Genomic DNA, 27902 nt, shown 5'->3' with positions numbered 1-27902 from the left:
TCTTTCTTTCTTTCTTCTTCGTCTTCCCTATGTCCGATTTCCCTCCGGTAAATATTCAACATTTCGCCACACGTCTCTCTCCCGATTTTAACAAAATTATACATTCTATAAGGAATATCAGTCAGGCTCCGGCGTCCCTTTATAAAGACACACACACACAAACAGCCACGCAGCAGAGACACGCGCGTGTGCTAATTCGCGTGCGGTGCTGTTAGCGATTCAGGACCGGCCAGGTAAGTACGTAGTTGTGGGTGTAAAGTTTCACTCATTATCATAATCGTCGTCTTAGTCGTCGTCGCCGTCGTCTTCGTAGGCGACGTGGGATGCTCGTATTCGGCCAGACACGGTAGACACATCTCTGCAGTGTAACGTGTCTAACGTACATACGACGTACCCTGAGCTGTTCATTCGTGGACGTCGTACGCGTGAAAACGATAAAATGATAATAACTGTCGGTGAAGACTCGGGGCGGCGTTCGGTGTCGCGATCTCGTCCTATGTCGGTACCTTGCTGACCGCCTTGAGCAGGTCGCTTTGGGCCTTATCGAGGCCGGTGACGTGGTGCTGCTGATGCTGAAGAGCGTTCTGCTGCTCCTGCTGCATCTTCGCCTGCTTCTCCTGCTGCTGCTGCTTCATCCTGTCCTGTTCCTCCCGTTCGCGCCTCGCCTGCTCGTTTATCTCCTTCACGGCTCGCAGTTCCTTCTTGAGTTTCATTCGCCGGTTCTGGAACCATATCTTGATCTGCCTCTCGGTAAGACAGAGCGCGTGCGCGATCTCGATCCGCCGCCTCCTCGTCAGGTAGTGGTTGAAGTGGAACTCCTTCTCGAGCTCCAGCGTCTGGAACCGCGTGTAGGTCTGTCGCCCTCTACGTCGCGGACACCCGTTCGGACCTGGAACAGAGAAACAGGACTCGTGAGACGCGAATCGGGAGCGGAGGCCTCCCTCGATCACGACCTACGCTGCGGGGCCACATTCGCACACTTTTCACCCTCTCCGGACATTCTTTTAATCTCGATTTTCATGTTCCATTTTTCCCTTCTTCGTTTCTTTCCCCCTTTGCCCCGCTTCGTAATTACTTTGGATCGAAAACTCGCGATACGGAACGAACGGAGTCAGACTACCTTTCTTCCCACTGACCGTTGAGCTGTTGTGGGTCTATAGCAGAGGCAGGCAGCCGACGTGTTTACGAGTCACGAGGCAGTTTTTCAACCTGACCACGAATCGATTCTAAGGATCTGACGCAAACTTAATTCATAAAAAAAAAAAAAAAAAAAAAACATTTTATTTTTTATTTCGTTTGAACACAAGCTTGTAACACCGACAAGCGTTGGGCGTAGGCAGGCTGTAAAGGTATAAGCAAAATACAGCAATCAACTTCTGTTACGAACACGAATATGTATAGTATTTTACATCGCGGACTGCTAATTACCCTTCTCGGGAGAGATACTTCTTATTTACGACCTTTCATTTATCAAATAACAAAATCTTTGGATACGGTCAACTCGCCCCGGCCCTCGGTAATTGGTATACGTAGGTATGGAGGGTGGGAGAGAGATCTGTATCGAGTAGTTTTTTCCTTTCTGTTCACTCGTTACTTTCGTTCCCTGATATGTTCTTTTTACCTTCTTTCCTTCTTCTACTTTGCTCTTCCCGTCTCGAAGGCGAGACGGTGTGTCCACGTGTACCTCCTCCTATGCACGATCTAGGTCTATACCCGGGGTGATCCGTGACGAAACTCGGAAGGGAAAGGGAAGACGGTAAGAGAAAGAGCGAGAGAGAAGCTCGAAGAAGGAAAGAGAATGTTAAAAAGTTAAGGAAAAGGAAAGCCTCGTGCGGTTCGAATTTCCACTTACGCGGTATAGCGCCTCAACTTTTCCCATTTCTCAACTGGTGTCCACCCTTCCTGGAGGCACAAGGAGACCGAAGAGAGTCTCTTTTTTTCCGCTCTCCCTCGCTCTTTCTATCTTCTAACAAAAGGGTAATTCCGGATGGGCGGTTTATTGCAGGGGTTGAGGAGCAGTAAAAAAATATCAAGGGAAAAAAGGAAAGGAAAAAGAGAAGAAAAGAACGAGAGAAAGAGAGAGAGAGAAAGAGTGACTTGTCGGGGGCGAAAGGGGGAAAAGAAAGTTTCGGAAAATCCCTAGCAAAAGTTCGAATCCCTTGTTACGACGACTGGACGATGAACCCTTTTCGAAAATTCACCCTATACCGCGCCGACATAACCGCACAGCGAGTCCTGGGACTTGCCTGACTTTCTCTACAAGAGTCAGAGTCGTAAACACCCCGATGACACGCGGCCTTAGTCGATGCTGCAGTATAGCCACCACTGCAGCAGACCGGGACTGACCATTTTTTACGATGTTTGGGTACCTAAACTTTATCTCCTTGGCATCGGATGGCCGTTATAAAACATACTTCCAGGTAAACACCTGCTCGAACATAACGGAGTTAAACCCATATGAAAAAAAGTGAAGAAGCACTTGAAGCTTAAATTGGAGTACCTAAAAACGCTAACAAGCCTCCCCAACCACCCTTTCCACCTTTCTGAAGTATGAAAAAAGGCCCCGCGCACGATTGGGATGCAAATCGAACCCAATAAACGCGATGTCTGTGTTTCAAATAATACATAATGGAAGTTGCGAAGTAAGCAAGAGGACTGACTGACTGCAGGGAGGTAGGATCCGAGATGTTTAAGGCGACGCGCCAGCTCGGCGGCGCCGTGACAAGCATCCAACACAATTCCTTTTTCTCCAACTCTCGTTCCGCGTCCACCACGTTATCGGGTCTAAGACCCAAGCAGTCCGTCCTTCCCGTATTCGAAAATACCGAGGCATGCACGTCGCGTTTGCAACACACACACACACACCATGCCACGTGGAGGTGTGGTGAGACCCTTTTCTAACTTATCGTCACGGGGTTGACGTTATAACGCCGCCTGTTTGCAACTCGGTGCAAAACGCCGCGTCTTACAGCTGCAGAGTTCATAGCACCTTTGGATATTTCCAGCATGCACAGTGTAGGACGAGCTTTGTGGAAGGAGTGAAAGAGCGAGAACATCAGGTTTATGTTAATCACAAGGTAGAGCAAAGTTTGCCGCATGATTCGCGCGACGTTCTGTGTGCCAGAACTAGAAACTGACGCGTTTATTCGCTTCCGGAAAGGACGCAGAGTGACCAGTTGAATGAGTGGAGCGAAAGGATCAGGATCAACTTTCCTCCATATCTCGGCTACTTTGCGGCTGCATCGGAATAATGACGTCAGAGATCTTCCGATCGAGGTCAAACAGATTACGGAGAAGCAAAACAGCCCCGTTGCCGAGGTTGTTGTTTCACCCCCTTGCGTTGTCCATGAGGACGCAGGACGGAAGGAAGAAGTTGGTCGGTGGTTGTTCGCCGTTCGTCCTCGACCGGCGACGGAAGAGGAAGAGGTTTGTTTTCAACGGGTTGACGAGGGTCGCGGGTTGAAAATCGCGAAGGGAGCCTTAGGGCGAGGGTTGCTACTGGGCGGAATGCCGGGAGCGCCGATATTGAATTCAACATGGCCGTTCTCCGCAGTCCTCGACGCCGCTCTGGGTTCAACCGTGTGCGTGCGACGTAGCGGCGGGGGAATTTTCCCGAAGTTTCACCCCCGCAACCGACGTTCGCGAGGGGCGGCGGTCGTCGGGTAAAGTCTGAGGGAGGAGAGCCGCCGGAGCCCGGAGCCACGGTTACCAAGGCAACGGCGTAGGGGCGACCATTTCATCCTGCTGACGGCAGAGGCATCGGGGGATGCGGGGGTGTAGAACGGCGGAACGTCTATGGCGGGAGCTGCACACCGGTCATAAATATATCTGAGGATATCAAGGTGCGCTGCGCCGGCTATCAAAAATAAATTTACCGAAATTAGCCTAATGCGAGATTTATTTAGATATCCGGATCCAGCACCCCCTCTCCTCGCCCTGCTCCCATATTCCCGGATAACTCCCTTCCTCGAAGAGTTGACCCTTCTCCTTTTTTCCCCGCGTTACACGTAACCCGCACACTTTGCTCCCGCTGCTACCGCAGCTTCACTCGCATTTCGGAAAATTCACGGGGGGTTGGAGGAGCGACTTTACTTATGACTTTACTTATATTATACGCGGGGTTGGCAGGTTGTGAGGATTTTTTTACTCATAGGTTACACGAATACATCCATAACACTAGAATAGATGATTATTCGTCGATTGTGAGGAGGTATGTACACGATATTCCGAGTTACGAACCGTATTTCAAATGTGGCCAAGAAGGGAATAAAGTAGCGGGGTAAATTGTCTCGAAAGAAAATTGTCCCAAATTGTTTTCCCCCTTTTTAGCTACAACTGTCCGATACGCTTCTTCGTATTATAGGCATAGTTGAGCCATCGGTTGAGCGTCATTCTCGCGGTTATCCGATCTGATTTTCGTTAACCAATCGAGCGTTATGAGTCGGGACACGTAAATCTTCCTCGGTAAACTTTCATGGTTTGACGAAGCTGAAGATACTGCTAAATTTATTATGATTCAGGTATCTTTCGCCTCAATCTGACAGACAAGTCAGGGTGAGAAGAAAACTAACCAACGAGAATAAACCAAAAAAAACTGCATAAACATATAACCTTGCAACAATTTTTTCGCATCTATTTTATTCATTCATGAAACGTGACTTTGAACACTACCGAATTAAATTTTCCCTCAACAAGCTATAGGATCGTAAAATGGAATTTAACGAGCAATCAAAGAATAATGCTGCGTTTTCAAGACGGGACGAGCTTTCAGAAAAAAAAATAAAAAGTGCTTTTCCGATTCGAGAAGTCCGCAGAAATCGAGCTGAATTGTTCTAAACACAGATCAATTTTCTTCTTACAATTAATCAATTATTCTGATAAATACATGCATATATCATACACATATAATACAAAAAAGAAATCAACCTATACCAAGTGTAACGATGAAGCAGCATCGAGTAAAAAAAAAAAAAAAAAAAAAGAAAAAACGAACTCTGTAAAATCTTGCGAGCAATAAAATCCGTTTGAGCGTTATTAGCGAGCCACTAATTCAGGCTCCCGATCGCGAATTTGTCTCGTGCTCGATATAAACTGCGTGGGACGCGGGGGGAGGGGGGGGGGGGGGATGAAAGACGCAGTTGATCCCTCGTCGACGGCGAGAGACGGGGGGAAGGGTGGCGGTAATTCGCGCTGGAGACTATTTAGCATTTTGCCTCTGGAGATTTAAGCTGGTTAAAGTCACGGTTGACAGCGGCTCGGAGGTGTCCGGGGCTGGGGCCGAGGTAAGGGATGAGAGGCGGCGGGGGGAAGAGGCGGAGGTATGTAGCGGTGGAGTGGTGCGGCCTGCGCCTAATTGCAGCCATATATTAAGTTTAATATCTGCTTTCGGTTCTCGCGAGCTGCAGAAACCGGGCTGCCGACGCTGCGAGGGGGTTGCGAGGTGGCTGCGGAGCCGCGGATATTGGGGAAGTTTGCTCGGCTGCGTGCCTCTCGCGTGGAACCCCCGTCGATATCCGACTCAGCCCCCTTTTCCACCCCCGCTGCCTCGGCGGAAGGCCCGAGCCAAGATATCTCGAACGGCAATAAATCGTCGCGCTACGGTTAACGTCAGAGTCAGCCCTCCTATCTCCCCCGCTCTTCACTCTTCACTCTCTGCAGTCCACCCCCCAACCCCCGATCGAACCCCTCGTAGCCCGTGTGTACTCACGTTCGCAGACATAAAGGCACTCTCGATGCCGCATTGAAAACAGCTTTCCTTTGCTCATCCTTTCTCTTTTCTCAAGGAGCAGCAGCCCCCACCCCCAACCCCCTATTTCTCACACTCGATATCCATCCCGGCAATACTTGGACGCGGAAAAGTCGATCTCGAAGCAACACCAGGCGTCTTGTACACTCGCAACCTTGTTTTAAGGGGGTTGATGCTGGATTTTAGGATCTGCTTTCGTGGGTGCAGCATTAGACTTCGATACCAGGTACGTGGAATAGAAATCTTTCATCGCAGGGTTTAATTAGTCTGGGAAACTTGATCCGCGGTTTAACTGCACTCCTTCGTGTTATACCTGCGATAAAAATAACCGCCGCCATCTCCATTAGCGATTATCGTCGTTACGTTTTAATATCACCTCAGCTCTGTGGGGTTTCAACATATTATCCTGGAACGAACGATAATTATCCCAGCATGCAAGTGTTGCTTCAGTCGGCTTTAACGATTTGACGATTAGCGGATTGTCTTAGACCGGAATGAGTGTAATAAAGCTTTGGAATAAAAGAGACCTTTCAGCCATTTGTAATCTCAAGCTGCGCGCGATTGAAACATTCTCTTAGCTATTGTGCAGATGCATGTTTGTCCCATTCATTCTTGTTTTTCCAGATGCTTCCTCGTTCAGCAAATACACTTCGGGATCGAAGTATCACCTGAATACTCGAAATCGATACATGTAGCTGGTGCCCAGATTCTCTCAGGCTCATCCCGCGATAAGCGGGGGAAATTCAGTGTCAAAAACGAGAGAGTCAATCGGTTCGAGGGTGAATCGTATTCTCTGAAAACCGCGGCTTGGCGTGGAATTGTAAATGCCTATTTATCGTGTCGAGAAAAAGGGAAGGAAAAACAAAAAAGGAGAGGAAAAAAAAATATTCAGAATCTGAGGAGGACCAAATACCAACCAGTTTTCAGACGTTTATCCTTCGGCCGATAAATTTTCCCCCGGTTTGAAAACGATGACGAACGACGTACGAAAGGATCATCCTCGTAAATCTTTACCGGCGATTAACCTTCCGGACCCCCGTCACTTGACGGCATTCTATCACGGAGAGGAATAACTTTAAGAATGCGTCACAAAAACAATACCGTCAGGTTAACGAGCGCTCAAACCCGTTGGACTGATCGTAATTATTAACGTTTATAGAAACAGTGCAGGTGGAATTTTAAAGCACGAGTTTTTTTTTTTTTTTTCTTTGTTCGTGGAAGATGTCGACGAAAATTCTCCAACTTTTGAATTGTGAAGAAAAGTGTTTGGATGTGTCTTCACAGCGTGCGATATAGCATATATACCTATGAGAAAGGTAATCGTCGAAGGAATATTTCCACACGGTAAAAAAAAAGCAAAGCGAGACTACATCGTGATAGAGAAGAAGTATGGAAGGTGGTAAAAATGTTAATACAAGAGCAAAGGCATGGTTCATTGCTTAGAGGAATGCGATGGGACCGCAGAAATGACGAGGCTCGGCTCCCGCCTTGCGCCGCACCATAGCCTTCGACTCCTTCTTCGCATTGTCGGCGAAGTCTCGAGACCGTCTGTGTTTTTCACTCGCGTGGGATTTCACGCTCCGGCAGCGAGTCCGCGAGGCTAAATTAAGCCGTTACACGATATTTATAACTATGGATGTTAATGCGGCAGGCGAGGAGAATAAGGAGCTCGGAAAGGGGGAGAAAAAGGCATATTTTGAAATAAGCTGCAATTTGTTTAAATTGCGAACGCGGCGGCTAGGCTCTCGCCGACTGGGGAAAAGGAATAACGGAAAATATGGAACGAGGAAGTGGAAGGCGTGGAAAAATTTTATACACCGATGTGTAGAAGAAGTTATCGGCTCTACTGACGCAGAGACTCGGTCTCGAAGATCGCGGGTGGTTGTGGTGGTGGGCGAACGGGCGAACGTCGAGTTTCATCCCAGGTAAAGAGATTAGCTCCGAGGCTAAGTGTTCGAGGTCTCGTTCACGGTTCAACGGCGAATGAACTTGTCAACGACCTTTCGTCCCCGCATTCCGGTTACACGTGAAAATCGTCCATTCCTCCCACTCGTCTCCCACCCTCAATTAGCAGAGACATCGCTGCCGTCGCCATGTTTCGAGTGACTTTCCCACGCACGAAGACCGACTCTATGCTGCTGAGACCAAAGCCATCATCATCATCGTCGTCGTCGTCATCCCCCGAAGTGCGTTGTCTCCGCAGTTTCAAGCCAACGAAAGAGCCTCAGAATTTTATTTACGTGCTTCTTCGGCAGGTTCGTTGATCGCTTAAATCGTGATCAACGAATCAAACCAACAAACAAATCCATCAATCGAATGGCTGACTGCGCAGGCTTGACCACCAATAACGCCAATTTCCATTCAATTCGTTCTCACACGTCGGGCAAGTCTCGGGATTTACGATCCTCGAACGGTGAGAATGATCCGATGAATTTGACAGTGATCGATGGCTGGATACAAGACTGGTGGATTTGAATTTGTGTCAAAGACTTTCTTCATAGTTCTCAATTCTCGATTTCAATGTTCTTAGAAGTTGGAGTAAAGACTGCGTTTGATTGTGGTTTCAACACTCGAGCTCTGCACGGTAATTGCCAACCATGCGCTTGCACTCTCAACGGCTAATAGCAACGTGTCATGAATGCTGATATACTACCGAAGTGTCACTTTAAAACATCACCATTGACTCCTACGCGGCCGACTTCATCACACGCCACGTGTGCTCGACGCTATTATCGTAAGGTAACAACAACCAGCCACACACCAGTTTACCATAAACTCTTCAGGAACAGCGGTTGCACAGTCTGTCAACCAGAGTGGATTCACCAATCTCTTCTCCTATCCTACTGGACAAAATTCCAACCCTTCCATCTCTCTTCTCGTAGCCATTCCCATTGGCGAAGGTAGGTACCGAGAAAAAATGGGATTTAAATCGGAGGTCCAAAGAAGTCCGCTAGCTGATCGCAAATGGCAGATTCACTCTGTTGGTGCGAACCACGTTAAGGTGAAGTAGGCTTACGCGGGTTCTGCGAGGATCTCGACTCCGGGGAAAAAACATGGTCCATGTGAGAGCTGAGCGGGTGAGAAACGCGGAGAAGAGAATCCGAGCGTCCATCACGCCTGGCAATAGACTTAAATCCTGATTGGTTGGACAGCTCATTCCCTCCCGGCTCCGTCGATGTGCACTGGTGTGTGTCTACACGGGGGAACGGCGTTCGTACACCGAGCAATAAAGGATTCCGACAAGGATGGATAGCCGAGGGGAGAGAAACAGCGAGAGGGCTTCCATTGTTCCCAGCGGTATCCAACGCCATCCAGCGCTGTCCATAAGGGTGCGTCCTATTATCGGGCGTGTATCGCCCCCACACGAACACGCCGTGAAATATAATAGTAGTGATGCAGGGATGAACCGAAGTCCATGCACACATGGGGCGCCGTCGGATTCTCTTCACGGTGAATCGCCTAATCGTACATTCCTACACGTCGAGTCGAGTCGATGCGGTAATTTCTTTTTTCCTTTCCTTCTCTTTTCCTTCTCCATATTTTATCTTATCTCGTCGTCCTTCTTTCCCCCGACTCCACCTTCTCTCTCATTGGTGATTATTTTACGGCTATTGAAGCGTATTTCGCACAAGGATATATATGGAAATTTCGGTGGCGCTTACCTCAATCAGTCGGATTTATTCGCCAATTTATTGAACGTTATTGCCACTGCGATTCTGCAATCTGTTAATTGACTCGTGTAATGTATTGTAGTGTACAATATAATATACTTCAAGGCGTCTTGAAATGTTTTTATCATTATTATTATTATTATTCTTTTTTTTTACAGTATATTCTTGCGATAAAGCAAGAGAGGGCGGGCAGAATGAGAAGCAGGGACCACTGCACCAGCCTATTGATACAGTCTGGACTTGAACGAATGAATGACTTCTTTGTTCTCCGCTCGTGAACCTGTCCGTGTATACCGCGCACACGTCATTGCTGCTCAATGAGATTGTGTGAACGTGAGATGAACGAGAGGAACGACGTACACGCATCGCGAAGGCTGGGATCTGGGCTCTGGAAATAAGCAGCGAGGAGGGGACTAGCGAAGAAGAAGAAGAAGAAGAAGAAAAAAAGAATTACCCTCTCCGTCTATGTGTTTATGTAAACCGAGCGAAAATAAAACACTGAAATCAAGTTATGTACCTACTAAAAATACAATTTCAACTCCCAAAGTGCATGGCTACAAGGAAGGTTTCCGACCTCTCGAAACTCCAATCCATCCCAGAATTTTTGTCAATTGCAATTCAGACTTTGATTAGATACACGACTTTCTCGGGACTTGATAAAAGTACTTTGCTTCGAACTTGGGGCACATTGAGATAAAGATTCGGAAGCCAAAAATCTGTTATTTATTCTTGACTTTTCAACGTCACCTAATCAGATGTCTTATTACAAATTCCGACGCCTGATGAAATTGTTTCATTTTGTAAAGATTGAAAGTTACAACTCGCAAGCAAAAGGTGTTGAGAATATTCTACTTCGTTCAAAGATTACTATTAAAAAAATAATCCAAGTCAATCCGGGCGAAGATCTTCCCTCGTGAGTTTACAAATTGCTGTTTTACGACGGGGATAGTTCCCCACTAACAACCCCCTACTTGAATCCATTGGTTGGAAAGTCGTCGAAAGCAGGCGTGACTTTGAAAACATAAGAGCCAACCCAACTGCGCGAGTCAGGCTGCAGCAGTTTCGAAACTAAATGTAATCTCGCATGTACGAGAGCAGAAGGGAGTCGCTGGGGCGGCGGTGACTCGCCTTGGGATTAGATTTTAATTTCAAAATAAATGATGACATATTGAAACGACCGACGCCGAGGCTCCCTCGCGGGGGGTAGTTTCGCGCACCCTACAGGCTCACCTACACATCGGGGTGCGCGCGTGTATAACACTCACCAGTTTATAGGTATATACGCATCGGCAAAGAACAGCGGCGGTATTCCACCCCCGAACTCCCCCTCTTCACCGTCTGTCTGTCTACCCCTGCAGGAGCGGAGCACAGCACCTTCTAATTACAGCCCAGCGCAACATTTTCCAACCAGTTCCCCCATATTGCCGTCACCCCCAGCCGTCGTTGGGTACAAATGCCACCATGCTGTTTTACGTAATAAACCAACAACAAAAATAACAACAAGGGAAGAAAAAAGAACTAAGCAAATATGTAAAATACGAAGAAAATGTTGCGTGGAGTTGTAAGTCGGTATAATTATACCTCTGATACGTGCTCACTGAGTCCCCCTTACGTTTGATGCACTTGTAGCAACACCGACTGTAATTTTCTCTTTCGACCGCACTCGATATACGTGCGATGCCATCGAGCTAGGGAGCTGCTATGGTTGTTCAATTTTGAAAGGAACTTGCCTGCAGGGTATACTTCCACCGTTTACGACCCCCTTAATTAGCCAGCCGTTGTGCACCATGTTCGTCTATTCTAAACTCATCAGGCTATGTCTGCAGGAGGTTTGATCGGCTCCTCTGAATGGAAGAAGAATAACAGAGATGTGCATCGAGATGATAAAAAGCGAGACAAAATTATTCGCTGCCAAATTTTCGCTCGAGTTATAAAGTATTCAGCTGAACAAAGAGTCGGGAAGAATATAATCCGAGCGTGTAAATTTGTGCTGTGTAAAAACGAAGAGAAGGAGAATAAAAAAAGGCCCGAAACGACACGCACGGCAAAATGATGAGAAAGGAAAAAATCAGCTTCTCAAAATTGCGCGCGAGACGGGTCGTGAAATAAAAATAATACGCACGTATAAATTGTCTGAATGCGGTAAAACCGCAGCGTGCAGCCTTGGCCGAACATCTACTTTCTACCGAAGAGACGCGAACGAAGACAAGACAAAATGGATCGCAAGGAACAAGTTGGCGGCCCTTTATGGAGGACCCCGCTGTTTCTTTAGACAAATCAAGAACCGCGAGCCGAAAAATACCTCCACGAGTCCCTCTCGTGTCCCCGATCCTCAGAGCTCCTCCTCCGTCTTCCCGTTTCGCCCTCCATATATTTCCAGCCGGTCGTAATATCGCAACCTACGTGCAATCAACCGGCGAGCTCGTAGGTACCTAGGCGCGTATCCTGCAGGTATGCGTGGTCCATACGCCCCGGGAAAAGAGAATTTCGTCGAAGAACGGTCATACGTTTTTTCTATTTCCCTTATCCCTCAACCACCCCTTGAAGCTATTGAAAGAAACGCGGAGGGCGCGCGGCGAGAAACGCCTGCATCTCACCCCGACGTAACGTTTAATCAGGCCACGTTGCGGCTTTACGATATTGGTCGTCTCCGCACGCACCTAACCCGCCCCCCCCCCCACACCCCCGGCTTCCTGGTTTTCCTCTCGGGCTCAACCCTCCACCCCCAGCGGCCACCTCGTGCCGCAAACCTGGAAGTCGAGGTGCTGGATTGCTAACTGTGTTTGCCCGCGCAACTGCAGAGGGTCGTCGGTTGGTACCTACTAGGGTTCTGCCCGAGGAGTACATATTGGCCGAGCTATTACTGCCCCATCAAAATGTCGCCACCGCTTGTAAATCCGGGCGCAGTCGGGGAAACCACGCATATGCCGAAGAACTGGCTAAATTTTACTGAATCCATCTCGGTTTCCCATTTTTCACAAAATTTGGTAACATAATATTTAATCGGGTGTTGTATAAAAAATAACAGATCGACGAATTGTCAATCCCAATATCATAGATTAACTTTGTACTTGAATAACCAACAATGAATTGTAACCTTATTTACGCTTTTGTGTTCTCAACAAAGCGTTTATTTTTCTAGAAAAAGAGTTACTCTATTGTGTGGAAATAACGCCTGGAACATGCTCGGAGAATTTCAGATTCCAAAAAGCGTCGTAAGACCTGACTGGCAAAGGGTATTCGGAGGCACGCGTTGTTTGGTTTGAGAGCGAGTATTGCGTAGGTACTGGCGCCACATTGAAACACGATCACGTAACTATTAACATGCACATACACGTCTAGTACAGATGTTTAGCAAAGGCGAATATGTACCTACGCACACCGGTAGAACTGTCGAACAGTTCGACCGTTGCAAAAAGGAAGCAGAACTTTGTTCTTTGTTCATTTCGTGGGAAGGAAACGAATGCAATAACACTTCGTGCTTCGTGCCTGTGTACGTATAACGTGAGTTTGAAAAACATTACTGGCGCTAATTTTAACCCTAACGTTACACGCCTTAACCGCGTTAAAAGAGCAGACGACGAAACGAAGTTGAGTACCTGTTCGATGAAGTATGTTGTACACAGTTTGTAATTGCAAAATAGCATTCAAGGAGTAGAATTAATGTTCAGATACGGTTGTCACGAAATTCCCTCAAGGCACGTGTTTAATCGTCAACCCCGACGGCAAGAAAATCAAGCAATTTATTTACGTCCGAAACTACCTTGTAATCGATTAGATCGTCGTAATTAGACGACCAAGAGCCCCGGCCTACAAGTAAACGACACGTTTGGGAAATAACAAAACGCTGTGTTATTATCATTACACGGAGTAAGATTGGGGCTTGTCGTATAGCTGTTTGGTCGATAGCTAACGCGACATTATTTAAATGTACAGCAGAGCGAGGGCCTGCTTGCAGGTTATTATTATAATTTTTTCCATCCCTCAATTTTCTTTATTACAAGTATTATTATTATTTTTTCATTCTCTCTCTCTCTCTCTTTCTATCTTTTCCTCAAGGGGTGAAATGCGCTTGGAATTTGAATAACGCGATGCGGTATCGGTATATAATATATTTTGATCACGGTCCGATAGCAAAGAGCAGTTTTATGGACCTATCTAAGTCGTTCGAGAAAGAAGTGGAAGTAAGTAGGTAAAATTCTTACCCCGTTATCCCGGAAGAAGCGCGTGGATATAATCCTAACCTCATCGAGGAATCGTACCGTATTTATTAATGAAAACGTGCAGGAAGAAAACGATGGGTGAGGAAGGAGAAGAGGGGGGAGGGGGTTGGTGGGATGAACGAGGAGGACCGAGGATCGACCCAGAAGAGCGTCGTAATCGTATACATACCACGAGCTGGCCAAACTGTACTTTGTCGGCTTGGGAGGAGGGGGGCAAACATATAATAAAAGCAGTATAAGATAGAGGAGGAGGAGGAGGAGGTGGTGGTGGTGGAAAGGCAGAGGAAAAGGAGAAAGCGAACAGAACAGCGAAGAGAAGAAAGGGGAAGGAGAGATGTATAAAGGGGTGGCAGCGGGAAGAAACTCCCGCAGGAGCCCACCGGCCGCGTGTCTCGAGCCACCCCTGTTCGCGGACAAAGAGATTCCCCGCCGCACCCCGCGCATCTCGTTCCTCCGCGCATGCGCCGAACTACTTCGAGCTCGTAACGATTCGACTCCCGTTTGAACCCCGCAGCCTCAACTCAACCCCACCCCACCCCATCCACGTCCACATCCACATCCTCATCCCCATCGCACCCGCGGCGTTTCGGGGTACACGAATGTTGGTATTCACATACCCACGTACTTACATCTTCGACGTTATATGTATATGTTCTTCCTTCGTATTATATACCTGTATAGATGTGTGTAAGAGGGATACATGATCATGTGTGTTCCGCCTTGCATACATAGGTGACGTGGGTCAGGTGCAGAAGCGCATTGCACCCTGAACGCTCTCTTGTAGGCTACCTAGGGAGAAAAGCTGGGAATCGAGACTTTACTTTTTATCGACAAATAAGGTCGTGATAACCTTAGCGAATAGAGGAATATTGCGAAAGGAAGAGAGAGAGAGAGAGAGAGAATGGTGGTGTAAAGTCGGCTGCAGTGAAATGTGCAGCATAACCACCACCAACCCACACCTGAATCCGCAGCCACTATCACGAATCAAAAAAAATAGTCAACAAGATATCGCGAGACAACGGTGTATCACCGCGATTTCGACGAGGTAAAATGATATCATTCTAGCGTTAGATTTTTTCTTTGAAAGACTTTTGGTGATGTTAGAAGGTAGGTAAGTGCGGAAGCTGGGCGATAGCCGGCTCCGGAATGCAGGCCGCATTGTTATAAGGAGTGGTATTTTCTTTCGTCAGTCATGGAGAGTGAGGGTGAGGGTGAGGGTGAGTCGAAGTCGAGATAAGGTCGGAAGAATGAAGGTGTACGCTAATGCTTTCATTGCGGCCTTGGCTGGCTCGGGGCTTCCCTCATTAAACCTCGTGGCTCTTTGGGGAGACATCGAACTGGTTGGCAAACGTTAGCGCCGTTGTTTCAGCGGCACAGGGTTGGCGGACCTGGACTGGGTAGCAGAAACCACCACCACCACCACCACCACCACCACCACCACTACCACCACCAACCGGCATCGCCACCATCAGTGGCCGGTGGTTCGGTAACGGGTTTGGGCAGAGGATGTCGCTGCGTAGGTACCAGCGTGTAGGAAGCGCTCTCGGCTGAGCCACCGCAGCCTTCACCCCCTTCTGCCACCCACGCAACCCATTTCGTATTGGCTATCTCGCGCCCGTAGATTACACCGAGACCCCTGGGAGGCCGGATGGGGGTATCCCGAGGCCTCGAGGTGAAGGGTGAGGGGTGGGAGACAGAGGCAGAGGCAGAGGCAGAGGCTCCATTCACCCCGTCAGTCCCTGATGCCACTCTATATAGCTAAAGGTCTATATCGCGCGCCGTCAAGCTCGCCGGAATTGCTCGTCGCCGTGTTATGCAAACGGCCGCATTTGTTACGATAGTGCTCGCCGGGGGGCTGTACTACCCTGCCATGCCGCTACCTCCCTTCACGGCCCGTTCCGAACCGGCTACGTCACGGGCCAAGACTCGTACGTGGCCACTACCGCGTTTCTTGGACAAACATACCCACGTATACTATAGGTATAACCTTCGGCCATCGGTCGGCCGGGATCGAACTATAATCGGTTATTTGTGTATTTGTTCTTTCCTTTGTTAATTGATTTCTTCATTTTCGCTATCGCGATATACGTAGGTATACATTGCCGGGATGAATTTGCCGGAAGAAACTCGAGGGAAAGAAAGAACATTTTTTTCTCTTCCAGTACCTTCAGACATATCGAAAAAGTTTCTCACCCAACTTTGTTGCTCGGATAGCGATCTTCGGCTGAGGTTTTGTTAATTGGGTTTTTTCTTCTATCCACTTTTCTACCTACCCATTCTCAAAAGATGAGAAAGGATTTTTGATGGAGAAGGATTGAGATACAGAAACTAATTTATAACTTGACAAAGTAATATAGTGATGGTAGCAGTAGTAGTAGAAGAAGAAGAAGAAGGAGAGAAAATGAATAATTACACACCATCGGTTCATTTTCACACGACGATCCATGGCAGACACGTCACGTCGTCCCACCGTGGATCGAACCTGCGGTTAAATTCCAGACGCGATCGTAGACACACCAGCGACAACAGCAGCAGCGTCAGGGAACAGCTGATATTAATTTCAGAGGTCGTCAACATCCCGTGATAAGGTCCAAAACAAACTTTGTTTGAAATAGTTCGGCGAGATTAAAGCGACCTGGAGGAGGTATCAGAGAGACGCGGCGGGGTGAAACGTTGATGGTCGTGTGTGTATGTGTGTGTATGTGTGTGTGTGTGTATGGTGGTGGTTATGGTTCATTATCGCATCAGCCGGGCAAATCGGTTGCACGTATCGAGTTACCGATGCACTCGTGTAACGCTCTGGCGAAAAGTTTGCCGATTATCAGTAACGAGATTCGACTGAGAGACGAGAGAAAAGGAACAGAAAAATGCAAGTCCGATTGTCTCTTTTGACGCGAAATTACACGTGTTACTTGACGTAATTACGTATATAGACGCAGAGACCTGAGTCGGACATTAATGCCGGATAACGGGGCTGAGTGTATTACATATACACAAAACGTTTGAATGCGGCGTACCTACCTACTATGCTCGTAACGAAACGTGAGGATATGTACATATGCGTGCGTACATAATACATAACATTATATAATCCGCGTAAACAAAATGAAAATGAAGAACGTGTACGTAACGACGTGATAATTAGAGTAATTTGTGATTAAACTGGGCAATTAAAAACAGCGATTAAGTCATAAACTGCAGGCGTTACGCTCACTCGAATTGTCCAACGAATATAAACTAAGAATGGATAGAACACACATATGTATATACATATATATAATGTACGTATACGTGTATCAATGTTGTACGCATATTCAATTTAGCGGTATCGTATTTTTATCCGTATCGACACTAAATAAAGTTTTATTGTTTTCCGAGGGTTGGTACGTATACTGCTATATACATATATATATATGTATATACACACATGCGCAATATTTGTACACTGCGCATAACGCATATGTGTTTTATTACATCGGATAGCCGGCATTGTGAACCGCATATAACGATCGATTACCTGTGGAATTGAAAATTTATGGAGTGACCAGTTGAATTCTAAATCCAATGTTTGTATCCTTTAGACCTGACAGAGTCAGGGTATCACAAAATTTAGCATTTGCAGTTGTAAATCGTTCGAAACCGTTTGCCAAATTTCGCAGCAACATGTGTATTCGACAGATCGTATATCGTGAGTGTAGGGCGGATAATAAACTCAAGGGTACGGAGATGTTAATTTCCGAATATCCTGAAGCGTGCAGGAATAAACCGACGGTTAAAGATACAATTTTTCATATTTCCACTAAGATTCTATTTCTGCAAGAGCGCATCCGTTTCACGAGATCGCTCGCTAGTGGGCGGTAAATCATAGGCATAAATATGAAATTAGCATAAAAGAAACGAAAAGAAGAACAAGAGAATAAAAATCGTCCCGACGACGTTGACACGACGCTTCCGATTCCTCCTCACCGTTCTACGACGAATAAAAATAAATAAAAATAGTAAAACGTTTAACGAAACGCGATCGAGGATTTATCCACTACCAAAATAAGAACGAGAACTGCGTTTCCGTTAGCATATATATTATCATACAATATAACGAAGTCGCGATGCCGCCACAAGAAGAAGGCAGAAAATTTATTTCTGGTTGTATCCTGCGTTTCCGATCATACATATGTATGTACATACCTACACACACTTATATATATATATATATGCCACGGAGTTAGGAGGGCGGGAAAAAGGAACTCCAGCGACGGTAGTAGGTACAAACAGATTTGAATTAATGCCGCGTAGGAAGAGCATCGGGTCTCGGAATAGCGCGTAGCTGCTCGATTATTTACTTGAATAAAGAAGAACAAAAATAAAGGGGGAAAAAAGGAAAAGCTCTGGATCAAGGGCGCGCGATCTCTGAAGATTTCCAATCCGCGCACGTAGAGCAGCGGATCTTCCCACTAAGTCTCGAATCAGTATACGAGGTACTTTGTCACCGATCTCGATAGCCACACACGCTCTTTATAGATATACCCACGAATAACGTCGATTCGTAGTCAATGTGGCTGTGCATTTGCGAACGTTTAAAATAAGTCGTTCGATTAGCATAATTACGCGGCAACGTATGCCCAGCATTACCATGCATAGCTCAACTTCGCCGAGGTTTTCTGCCCGGTGGTGGAATTCAGCTTAAGCACGTCCGAATACCATCGGCTGAAAATTGTTATTGGACAATCAAGTCCGGTAAATAAATGCCTATACACACAAGTTGCAATTTCTATTCGCGTTAACCCTGATGCAGAAGATACGAGCCCCGCGTATTGTAACTACTGGTAATTCGATGCATACCCTCTGAAGATGCCCGCTTTTCCTCCTCCGAAGTAATTCCACCTGCACAGTTATGCATCTACATTGCCTAGCTAACATAAGCTGAGCTTGGTAGGTATACGCGCAGCGATGACTTGCCTTGCGTGCCTTTTTTCATCGCGCATTAAGGAGATAACGCTGACGGAATAATTGCGGTAAATTGGTACAGGATGATAATTAGCCACTTCTGCAAAAGCGTCCACAGTTGAGTGCTTTCCTATCTTTTACTTGTTTGCCTCGGAATTAAGAGCTAATATTATTATTATTATTGTTAATACTAGCTGTATTCGTACGGGTATAGACTTATATTCCGAGAATAAGAAGTGAGATGTCATAAGAAGGCAGAAGAAGCTATACGGATAAATGTTGCGGTTCGTAGATCGTAATTGGCAACATTTTGTTTATTTTTTTTTATTTTCCACAACCACATAGAAATTCCTTCAACTGTTTTTCATCCTTGGCATAGAACAAACGTTGATTTTCAACCACGGATTAACTCCGGAGGTTACTTGGCTCCCGATGAATTTGGAAAAGCGTAGAGACCGATGGAGTGAAGTAGAGACGAGCTGACGGGGGTGAAAGTTGGGTAACGGCGTGGAATTTAAAGGAAAACTAAATTCCGCTTTTTACCATTTTACGAGGGTGTACATGCAGTGCAAAAGCGGGCCCAGACTGACCAAGCCTTTACTTTCTCCGGTCGCTCGATGCCCAGTCGGTGATTTACAGACTCACGAGGCGCGGTTTTTTTTTTACACGTTTCTTTTCACCGTTCGTTTTCCTTGTCTCTTCCCTCTTCTGCCCTTCTCTTCGTTGTGGATCAGGTAAATTTTATTTGAGGTGAAGGAGAAGAGAAAAGGGGGGGTTTCTCGTAGCGTCCAACAAGCATTAACAAAGGGTGCGGAGAAAGTTACGAGTCAAGAGGAAAAAAACGGAAAAGAGAGAGATAAAAAAATAACACCGAGGGAACTAGAGAGAAAGAAACATAAAAAAAAAAAAAACAGAAAAGGAAAGAAAAGAAAAGAAAATGACGGAGAAAAATTCCCGACCGAAAGGGGAACCTGAAACGAGCCCCGGGGAAAGCGGACGCGGACGGACGAACAGAGCGGGTTGTAAATGCCACGTAAGCTTTCTAATGTCACCGTCTCATCGTAGACTAAGGTAAAACTGCGAAACAGCTACGTTCCGCCAACTCCATGATACTCGTTCCCTTTATTCTTCACGGTACGTGGCTATATACCTCGAAATTCCAGACTGGCCACCCCCGAAAAGAAGAGGCCGTTTTTTCTCAAGAGATGTTTCATTCTATATGTATTTTTTTTTTTCGAGACGTCTGCTGCGAGGAGTTTTCATCTCGGTGATGGTAATTAGAAAGCTGCGCACACTTTGAAACAGGTAATTTTTTTCAAGACTCGGGGCGACATCGGGGGAGTTTTTACCCCCATGATTTTGTTGTTTTATTATATCGCTTTACTGGTGTTGTATAAGAATTTATAATTATCCCCCACAAGGCACGAGCACTCATGACTGATAATTATTTAACAAGAATTATCCGAATTAAGAAAATTTGTTAATTCGTTTACGCGTGAATTTGCATAACTGCTTGTAGGATATTAACTTGTTCCACGTTAAAGACCGTTTTGAATATACATGTTCAAGCAGTAAAATCTTTCACAAATGAATGTAATATAGAATACCGAAGATATGCTGCTACCTCCGGAAGTTTTTGAGGAGGAGGGGGAAAGAAATGAAAATAAATAAATAAATAAAAATTAGTAAGTGAATATAAAACTAGCGAAGTGCTGTAATAAAAATGTTTTACTGCGACAAATTTGCTCGGGAGTAGTAGAGTTATTTACAAGTTGTATACACGCCGTAAAAATCGCGGCTGCGGTTTCGTCCCGGGTACCTACGTTATACATATACCAACGGGATATGAGAATTAAGAACAACGAATCGCATAGGAAGGAAAATAGAGTCAGCCGGCAAGTTAAGGGTTGAGAAGGTTCCTTACGAGCTTGGCACGCGACCATGTGCAGTACAGGGTGGTGCGCACGCATCGTCGTGACCATAAAATAAACGTTTGGGGTAGCGTCGGAGGCGGCGGCGGCGGCGGTGGCGGCGGCGGTCCTGACGGCACATAAACACTTATATAACGGCAATTAAACTGCTTTTAAGACCCATAAAACTGCAGTTTCAATAATCTCTGTGACAACACGATCCTGACCTGCCCGTAGTCAGCCTTCCGCTTCTTCTTCTTCGTCTTCTTCTTCTCGTTCCTCCTCCTCTTCTTTCAAGTTCCCACGCGACCACCGCAGCCGCCGCAGAGACCTGCACGAGATAGTCTTCCTGGTCTACGTCAGACGTCAGTTACACGCCTTCGTCTACAAGTCGTAGACACCGCAACGTACGGACCGTCGAAAACCCAAACAGACTCGATCTTGGGTTACGTGATATAACTTTACGCCTCTCTCGGAACAGATATACGCACCCCAAACCACCCGACACTTTGCCTTGTGTCCTTTTCGACGGGGCTTTTCATGGCCATACGCGAAGTTGAGATCAGTGAAACGTCACACCGACGCGGTACTACACAGTCGTTGACACGATAAAAGTGTAATTGAACTCGAGGCGATGATTCACTGTTTTCGTTGATGAAAATCTCGAGGTAACCCTAAGTTCAAAGCACCACAATTTTCACGGCGAAGTTGACGACACCTTAAGTCGAGTGTTGGAAGCATTACAGAGTCCTGATTTCTCCCCCAAAAGATTGACGTTGAACAGAAGAAGCAGCTGAAGTCCTTGACCTCAGGTTAGGAAAACGTGACGTTTTGATCAGGGAGAAAGACCAGAAAATGAATTTATTTGCGAAAGAGATTTCCTTCGGTACCTTGTACTTCAGCTGGTCCGACATTTTCGACAATTTGTATGATTTCCTATCGATCAACTTTGATATCGTACTGACAATGAAACGAACAAACTGATCTAATAATTGTCACCAAATTCGACAGTCGCTCGATTCGTTTTTCACGTTAATCGACACCGCAAGCACGGAAGTACCTAAAGCAAATGTGTGCAAAGGCAAGGCAAAAGCGAAGGAAAAATTAGATACAGTATCAACCCCACGTGCAATGAGTAGGTATCTTCGAAGAACCGATTTGTACGCGTTTGCACGTACCAAAACGATGGTTCTGGTTATAGAGAGTAGCGGATGTGTGTAGGTCGAATCGCGGGTGTAACGAACGCACAAACACAGGCTCGATATCACCTAAATATCGTCCGTACGCCTGCCTTCGAAAAGTGTTGGTATAGAAGTTCGATTCGTTCCTGAAGGTTTCCTCTCTTTTCGTTAGTTCAGTCGGGGTGGAATTGAAGGGGCGAGGGGTTGTCAGGGGTGGAGAACGCGGGGGGCGGCGAAAGAGCGGGGGGCTGATCCTGATCCCCAGGCGAGTTGGGATAATACCTACAGACTCTGCACGATGCGGCGGCCATCATCGAATGCTAATGAGGGGTGGGTTCGTTCGAACTGGTGTGTTCCATCCGTGCACCAGCAGCACCAAGAGCATCAGCATCAGCAGCAGCAGCAGCAGCAGGAGCAGGAGCAGCAGGAGCAGCACCGCCGGATCGGACTGATTATAAATTATGCATTATCTCGGGTTCCAGCATCCCGCCGGCCCCCCGCCGCCCCCGCCTCGATCCCGGACCGAAAACGTGGAATGCTCTCTCCCATACATGGGATAGATTAAAACCGCATCCACCGCCGCACGCTCTGCTTCCATACTATCGCCGAATCAGAGTCGCACACAAATTGCGGAAATCAAGCTCTACGTGTTATACACTTCTAGCCACCCTTTCTCATCCTCGCTGCATTTGCCGCCACGGTACAAGAACTAGGAATAATTTCATCCCCATTTGCCCTGCACTATCGTAGAGAAAATTTTATACATGAGTCAACCGTGACAAAGATAGATTCGTGAGAGAAGAAAGAGAACCAAAGCCTGCCATTGAAAAAGGAGCTACGATTCTAGGTCTATTTTCTATAAAAATAGAAATCATTCAGCACTGTAGTCGTCATGTAGGTTAATACAGGGATAAGTGCGAGGATGAAGAGCGACGAATATAATCGGCCTGTATCTCGTTACGTATGTGTTTCATCCGATTTATGATCCCGAGGGGTTAAGAGTTCGACTCTTTCTTCCATTTTCTGTGTTGTGTGGAGACGGTTTGGAGGAGGAAGATCGAGGTTTTACGGAGGGAAGGGGACGCCCACGATGTCGTGAAAGAGAACGCGATACGGAAAACGGGGGAGAGAGAAATGGTGTGAGGAGAATGCGAGTGAAGAATGCGTCGATAGGCGAGAATAATTCAACGGCGTGAGATTAATTTTTATAAGAAAACATCTCGGAGGGATATATACGTATCGGGAATATTAATTCTTAAAGTATAATTTATTGGAGAGTAACGCGTCTTGCTCCGTTCTTGCTCGTTTCAAATGTGTTTTTTCAATACAGCCTAAGCGTAAGGAGCAGGATTAAGGCGTAACAAACGAGGCGCCGCAATCTCTCCACGTCGACTTATCGAGGGATTGATTGGTTCGACTATGAGAATAAAAAAAGAAGCGGGCATTCTTCCAAGTGGAATCGAAAAATATACGACTGTGATATTCGGCTTTTAACTTCTGCCGAGCTGTAGACGATACACGCCGTGGCGGCGTTCAGATTCTGTGGGTCTGATTAGTGAAGTCGAGAACATTGGGCAGTACATATGCAAATTAGGCACATTCCGCAAATACCTAAATATACCGAAACGCTCGCGCCGAATTAAAGTGCCCCGGCAAATGGATTCTCTCTAGGTTCGTTCGCTTAATGCAAAAACCCTCCGATAGACCGAAGCGGTGAATAAAAATTTCAGCGGCACTTCGTTTGCGAACGCCTCGATGTTCTTCCGCAGACCGTACCTCGTCAGAAAATCGCGCTGTTTTCCTTTATCCAATGAATGAAATTAGCCGAAGAATCCGCCGATGTTTCCCATCGAACGAGACCATTTTCCCCTTTCTAGCTCAGCCGGAGAGAAGGGCTTCCATAGCCAAGGCAAACCTGCGACGACCTGGACGCAGGAGTCATTCGAGTTTTGAGCCAAGATGTCATTTCCGGAAATTTTGCAGCCCGGGAGCTGGGCTTGTTTTAGAGGGAACTTTCGGAACGGTAAACACATAAAGCCTAGGGTGGCGAGTGTAATGATTTTATGGGTTTATGGTGTCTCCGGCGCGCGCTACCCTCCGTATCAATTCGGCTCGTTTGCTCCTCACCGAATATCACCGCTGGCTTACTAAGTCATTCATAAACACGTCGTATAAACCGGGGATTTCGAGTATACCTTAATTGGACTTCGAGCCTTGACGCGGCAGCCGGGTCTTCGGGTCGGTTTGATCGTTCGCGTCTAAGTTTCGCGTCGAAAAATTACCCACCCCGAGAGAATATGAGGCTCGTAAAAGTTTCAAGTTCATTCTGAACGCTTACTTTGCATCTATCTAAAAAATTTTACGTAATACCTTGAGATTATACCGAGGAAAAAAATTTTCAACTACCATTGTTGACAAAAGGAGGCTCAATTTTCATGGGAACGAAAACAGTTCAGGAGAAATACAAAGAACGATTGTAAGTCACGGAATGAAAAACATGAAGATTCAATTTTATTTCAAGAATAGAAGAATAGAAAATTTTATTTTGTTATTAACTCTAGTTTCGAGTTGAGCGATGGGTACGTTTTATAGATTTCCAACGAGGAAGGAAAAAATAATTATACACAGAATCAGAAAATGAGAAAGACAAAAATATGTATCAGATAAAAACAAAAAAAGAAATCCCAATTCCGTTTCTGAATGAATAATAAAAGCTAAACGTTTTTCCTCCGTTTGCTTATCATTATCACATGGTGCTCATATCTCAAGTACTAATACTTCAGTTGAACCGGTTAGCTGCAACTCAAGATACAAAGTTATCGGTAATCGTGTGCGTAATACGTCTTATCACGCGGTAGTCTTTCGAAAGTTCATCGTCGCAACGGAGTGTCGATCGGTTAGTTAGTTTGAACGGCGTCATTGACGGCGACGCCGACGAGGAAGAATAACGCATGACACTGTGTGTGGATGCGTGGTAAGTAAGTCGAGGGTTTAATTGAAGCGAATGAAGAATGCGTTACGTGCGTGATCGGGCAATATGTATACAAGCACAAGCATTTATACATATAAGATAGTCACACGAATGTAAACAAACAATTAGAGATAACTGTTAATGAGCAAAAATATATTATATATTATATATATATGCACAAATTGTACAATGTGTAATTGTGTATGTAATATATTTATAAATATGTGCGGTATACCATTTCCGAGTGTACCTATAAGCGCGTTTTTTACACGTCCTGAGTTATCGTCAGAAAAAAGAAACGGCTTGCGTCATAATTCCTATTAAACCGCTGTTACACGTCCCGTTATTTTATCGCCACGATGACAATTCCATTGGGACAGAAACATTAACAATAATAGTACACTACAAGCGAGTAAGACACATCTAGAGAGCTGTTTAGTGATAGTTGACAAGGTGATTTGATAAGTTTTGTCCCAGTTCTGGTGAAGCGGTTTTGATCCGTAAGAATTCCGTTACTTCGCGGGCACAAGAGAAATATTTGTATAATACATTTGTTTATGTATATATACATATTACATAAATGAATACGTACAAGCAACAAAAAGTGATTCGTTGGTAAGAGCGTCTGATCAAATCTCACGACGGCTACAGTTTAGGTCCAAGTTTTATTGCTCATAAATAATTCAGTGCATGATTACGAAGCTTCGGATGACCAATAATTAGATCTTAATTGATAATTGGCTAATAAAGTAGCTATAATATAAAATTCACCGACTTGTAAATCAGCGCTGTAAAGGTTATAATATACCGGAAAATAAAGTTCCTATAATACATGTGTATGCAGGTGTAGTAAATTGCGTTCGTTGCGCAATGATTAGGTGGGCAAATATTTCAAAGCAACCGATCGTGAGACGACGACGACGACGACGACGACGAAGAAGAAGATGATGATGCTAATCATGATCACGATCATGCTGATGATCGTAAAATTGGTTAATCCACACGAAAATAACGATCCGACCAATCGATTTCAATATACCCGATTCACACATACATACAGACACACGTGCGCACAGGCATCTACCGTCGCAGCGTAGGTCATGAGTAGTAATAATAATAATAATAATAGTAATACGTAGCGGAAGTTTTTTATATGTACCTATATACTCACCACACACGACTCTGTCAAAGGGGCTCATCCAATCTGGAAAAAGAAAATGAAAAATTTTGATTACCAAAAGGGGTTTCACGGTGGTCAGTGCGAAGCTCGGGTACATAATGGAGGCATTTAACACAGGGAACGCGCATGCTTTGCGCAAAGTTAACAACCGGAAACGCACGTTCTAGACAACGTTACGCCAACAAGATGCAATTAGAAATGGGAGGGTTGGACTCCTAATGAGATACGCAATGCTCTCGGTAGTAGTACCTCGGTCTGGATATTAAAGGGACCTTTGACGCGTGGCGTCGCGACGGCCGTCGAACCGACGCCATGCTGCCTCGTACCTACTTGCCGTCGCAACTGAGTTCATGACCATGCACCGAAAAATCCCTTGAATTTTCCGTGATTTGCACAACAAAGTTTTAGTATTTCGACGATATCGATTGACGGAAAGCGTCATGTTTATCACCGTTAACAGGCATGCGCTGCAGATATAACGAACAATAAACACGTAGGACATTCTCTCTCGGCTCTACGTTCACCAAACGTGATTAGGAACCGAGTATGAAGTTGGATATAGATATACGATCACGTAAGAATTATGCAATGATTCTAAACCGCGGCACGTCGTTGATTTTACTTTCACAGTCCGTTCAGGCAGAGCTCTGATCGACGTTTGCCGACGGCATGGATAGCCGACCGAAGCTCCCGGGTAAACAACGAGCTTGTGGGATTGTTGGATTACCTTACGCTACCCATTTTCCGTTTGTGAAAACTCAGGGTTTGTCAAATATTACGGGGTTCTATCGAAGGGTAGTAAAATACTGGGAGGGTCGAACGAGACCGTCGATCCGATCAGACAAGGCGTCATGCATGTGAAGAGCGTTAAGGTGTCTCGAAGGCTTGTCAACTCACCGGTAATGGACATCCATGGATATCGTGGAATGTCCGGTATGCCGGGCTGTCCTGTGGTGGGCTGCTGGCACGAGGCGAGAGGATCGACGACGGCGGAAGCCGCCGCGGCCTGGTGGTAGAACTGGGCCGCAGCCGCCATGGATGCGGAGGCTGCGGAAACCGCCGACGAGGCGGATGCCGAGGAGACCAGGCTTCCGGGTGTCCCGCCGTTCTGGTGGTGGTGACCGAGGGTGTAATTGACCATTGGGTCGCCGGCCGACGGTGCGACGTTTCCGGCCAGGCTAGCCGTGTACCTGCACGACTTGTCGCCGGCCGTCGCCGCGTCAACGGCCGCAGCCGCGGCCAGGGCGGCGCTCGACGCCGCCGACGAGCCAAACCCAGGTACCATGGAGGAGGTGGCCCCAAAAGCGGCGGCCGCTACGGCCTGCTGCTGCTGATGGTGGTGGTGGGCAGCGGCCGCGCTGACGTAAGGATACATTGCGGAACTGCTACGAGCCGCTGGTGATGTGGAGGCTGAACTCCCCGAGTGCTGAGGACTCGAGCCCGTCGGTGATGGCGAGTTGTGCTGTGCGTAGTTTACGGCCGCGGCCGCTGCGGCTGCCGCAGACAGACTCGATTCAAGGCTGGATGAAGCTGGGCTCGCTGTGCAGGCCTGGACCGACGCTGGGTTTGTCGAGCTGAACAATTGCTGATGGTGAAATTGCTGATGGTACTTGGGTAGCATACTATCGATTATGAATTTCGAACTCATCGCTGCTCAAGAGCGGACGTTCGACTTCCTCAACACCCGAAGCACTGCACGTCTTCCTCGAGGTAGCACCGTCCTCTCTGCGGCCACATGTTAATCGTAACGCACTCGATCGTTATGCAATATACTCACTCTTACAACGATCACCTGGAACGTAGATTCGTCCGCTCTTCACCGGATCGCCCAAAAAAACTCACCCTGATCCTCGATCTGTCGTGGGGTGAAATAATTCGGTCACTTGTATCGTAATCAATTCGCCTTTACCCTCCATGCACTTTATACAACGCAACTTGTCACACCACGCACATTAACCAGAATGATTGCCGCCGTTTTACGGTTTATCAACGTAATTCGCGGATCCCCGAGATTATCGAAGCCCCAACCAGCCCCGGCCGTGCTCGCAAGCTTGAGGCGCGAAATGCAGCATGCAC

At 46.5% G+C, this 27902-nt stretch overlaps 1 protein-coding gene across 2 annotated transcripts; it reads right to left on the bottom strand.

Moving 5' to 3' along the window:
- Positions 1 to 180: 180 nt before the first annotated feature.
- On the bottom strand, positions 181 to 27772 carry LOC124407073 (homeobox protein abdominal-A homolog). Of its 2 annotated transcripts, none has more exons than XM_046882895.1 (3): positions 26724 to 27772; positions 25806 to 25850; positions 181 to 889 (listed from the first exon to the last, which is right to left on the bottom strand). In XM_046882895.1, exons 1-3 carry the CDS (start codon positions 27472 to 27474, stop codon positions 495 to 497), a joined length of 1191 nt encoding a protein of 396 aa, XP_046738851.1. In that variant the 5' UTR covers positions 27475 to 27772; the 3' UTR covers positions 181 to 494. The 2 variants fall into 2 exon arrangements, with proteins under 2 accessions (XP_046738851.1, XP_046738859.1); XM_046882903.1 differs by having other exon boundaries at positions 25818 to 25850.
- Positions 27773 to 27902: the final 130 nt, after the last annotated feature.

The sequence above is a fragment of the Diprion similis genome, chromosome 1 (genome assembly GCF_021155765.1).
Source record: "Diprion similis isolate iyDipSimi1 chromosome 1, iyDipSimi1.1, whole genome shotgun sequence".
Lineage (NCBI taxonomy): Eukaryota > Metazoa > Arthropoda > Insecta > Hymenoptera > Diprionidae > Diprion > Diprion similis.
Note: the sequence above shows the minus strand (reverse complement) of the source record. Positions and strands in the feature narration are given on the sequence as shown.

Excerpts from the sequence above, each read along its gene's own strand:
- LOC124407073 (XM_046882895.1), bottom strand. The coding sequence starts at position 27,474 with ATGAGTTCGAAATTCATAATCGATAGTATGCTACCCAAGTACCATCAG. Across the intron at positions 25,851-26,723 it reads TCCATGGATGTCCATTACCG|ATTGGATGAGCCCCTTTGAC; the intron begins GTGAGTTGACAA and ends TTCTTTTTCCAG. Across the intron at positions 890-25,805 it reads CGTGTGTGGTGAGTATATAG|GTCCGAACGGGTGTCCGCGA; the intron begins GTACATATAAAA and ends TCTCTGTTCCAG.